Raw genomic sequence first — 1,101 nt, 5'->3', positions numbered from 1 at the left:
AATTAAACGACAAAGTCAATCTGAACATCATAACATAAAAAACACACTTGATCACGATGAAGAAAGTCATGACGAAGGGCTTGCGACGAACAAATATATATGAAATATCTTCAAATATATTCAAATATGCCAAATATTTCAAATATTGAAGCATTATTGGTTCACAAAATGCATCTTAATATTTCGTATATTTGACATATTTGGCTATATTTCAAATATTTCATATATTTGAAACTTGAGAGGAATATTTCATATAGATATAGTCAAAATAATATCGGGTAATAACAAAAAACGTCAAAATGTAGCTGAAATATGCCTTAAATACTATACTACTACAGTATATCAAATATTCCAAATATTTGGAATATGACGGAATATGTCTGAAATATAGAAATATATGAAAATATTGCCGTATTTCAGGCTTCGCAAGCCCTTCGAGTCATGAGGTGAATGCAGTACCCATTTGATTCACGTTTTAATGCCTACAGTCATTAGTCATTCCAGTAACTGGCTAAAAGAGCATTCAATATAATGAATTGAAACTATTAAGCGAATGTCAATATTTCCACATTTTCTATATCTATTTTGTTAAATATCAATATATTTATAATATCTCATTTCATTTTAGAAGGAGCACGAAAATTGGCCAATAGACAAATATGACAAATACGACAACATCTTGGGCGATGATCATGTAAATTTTCAAAATTATTTCAACTATTTTCAATCGAATCATTTTCTTTTTCTCAATTTTAACAATTCTTTCGTTTTCATACTTGAAAAAGGTTCACACTCCGATCGCAATTGAGTCTCGCAATGCCCAGAATTTGAATAAAGTCAAGCCTTTACAATATAGTGGACATTGGGCACAGGATGGACAAGGCTGGATTGAAAACGATGGACACACGGCAAAGGTTACTTTTGAAAATCGTCGAATGCAACCGCACTTAACTGGTGGTCTTCTAGACGGTCGCTACATTTTTGAACAAATGCATTTCCACTGGGGTGAAAATGACAATGTTGGCGCTGAACATACCATCGACGGAAAATCGTGAGCAAATGAGATGGAATTCTTTTTCTTCACTTTCTAAATGTCCTCGC

At 32.5% G+C, this 1,101-nt stretch overlaps 1 protein-coding gene across 1 annotated transcript in view; it reads left to right on the top strand.

The window, feature by feature from the left end:
* Positions 1–642: 642 nt before the first annotated feature.
* Positions 643–1,101, top strand: part of LOC129568511 (carbonic anhydrase 2-like) — a 1,410-nt gene continuing 951 nt past the window's right edge. The window contains exons 1-2 of the mRNA XM_055446493.1: positions 643–694; positions 786–1,051. Coding sequence (XP_055302468.1) covers positions 936–1,051 — 116 coding nt within the window. The 5' untranslated portion in view covers positions 643–694; positions 786–935. The remainder of the gene's footprint in view (positions 695–785; positions 1,052–1,101) is intronic.

The sequence above is a fragment of the Sitodiplosis mosellana genome, unplaced genomic scaffold, assembly GCF_009176505.1.
Source record: "Sitodiplosis mosellana isolate CC-2019 unplaced genomic scaffold, AAFC_SMos_1.0 Smas_scaffold_20, whole genome shotgun sequence".
Lineage (NCBI taxonomy): Eukaryota > Metazoa > Arthropoda > Insecta > Diptera > Cecidomyiidae > Sitodiplosis > Sitodiplosis mosellana.
Note: the sequence above shows the minus strand (reverse complement) of the source record. Positions and strands in the feature narration are given on the sequence as shown.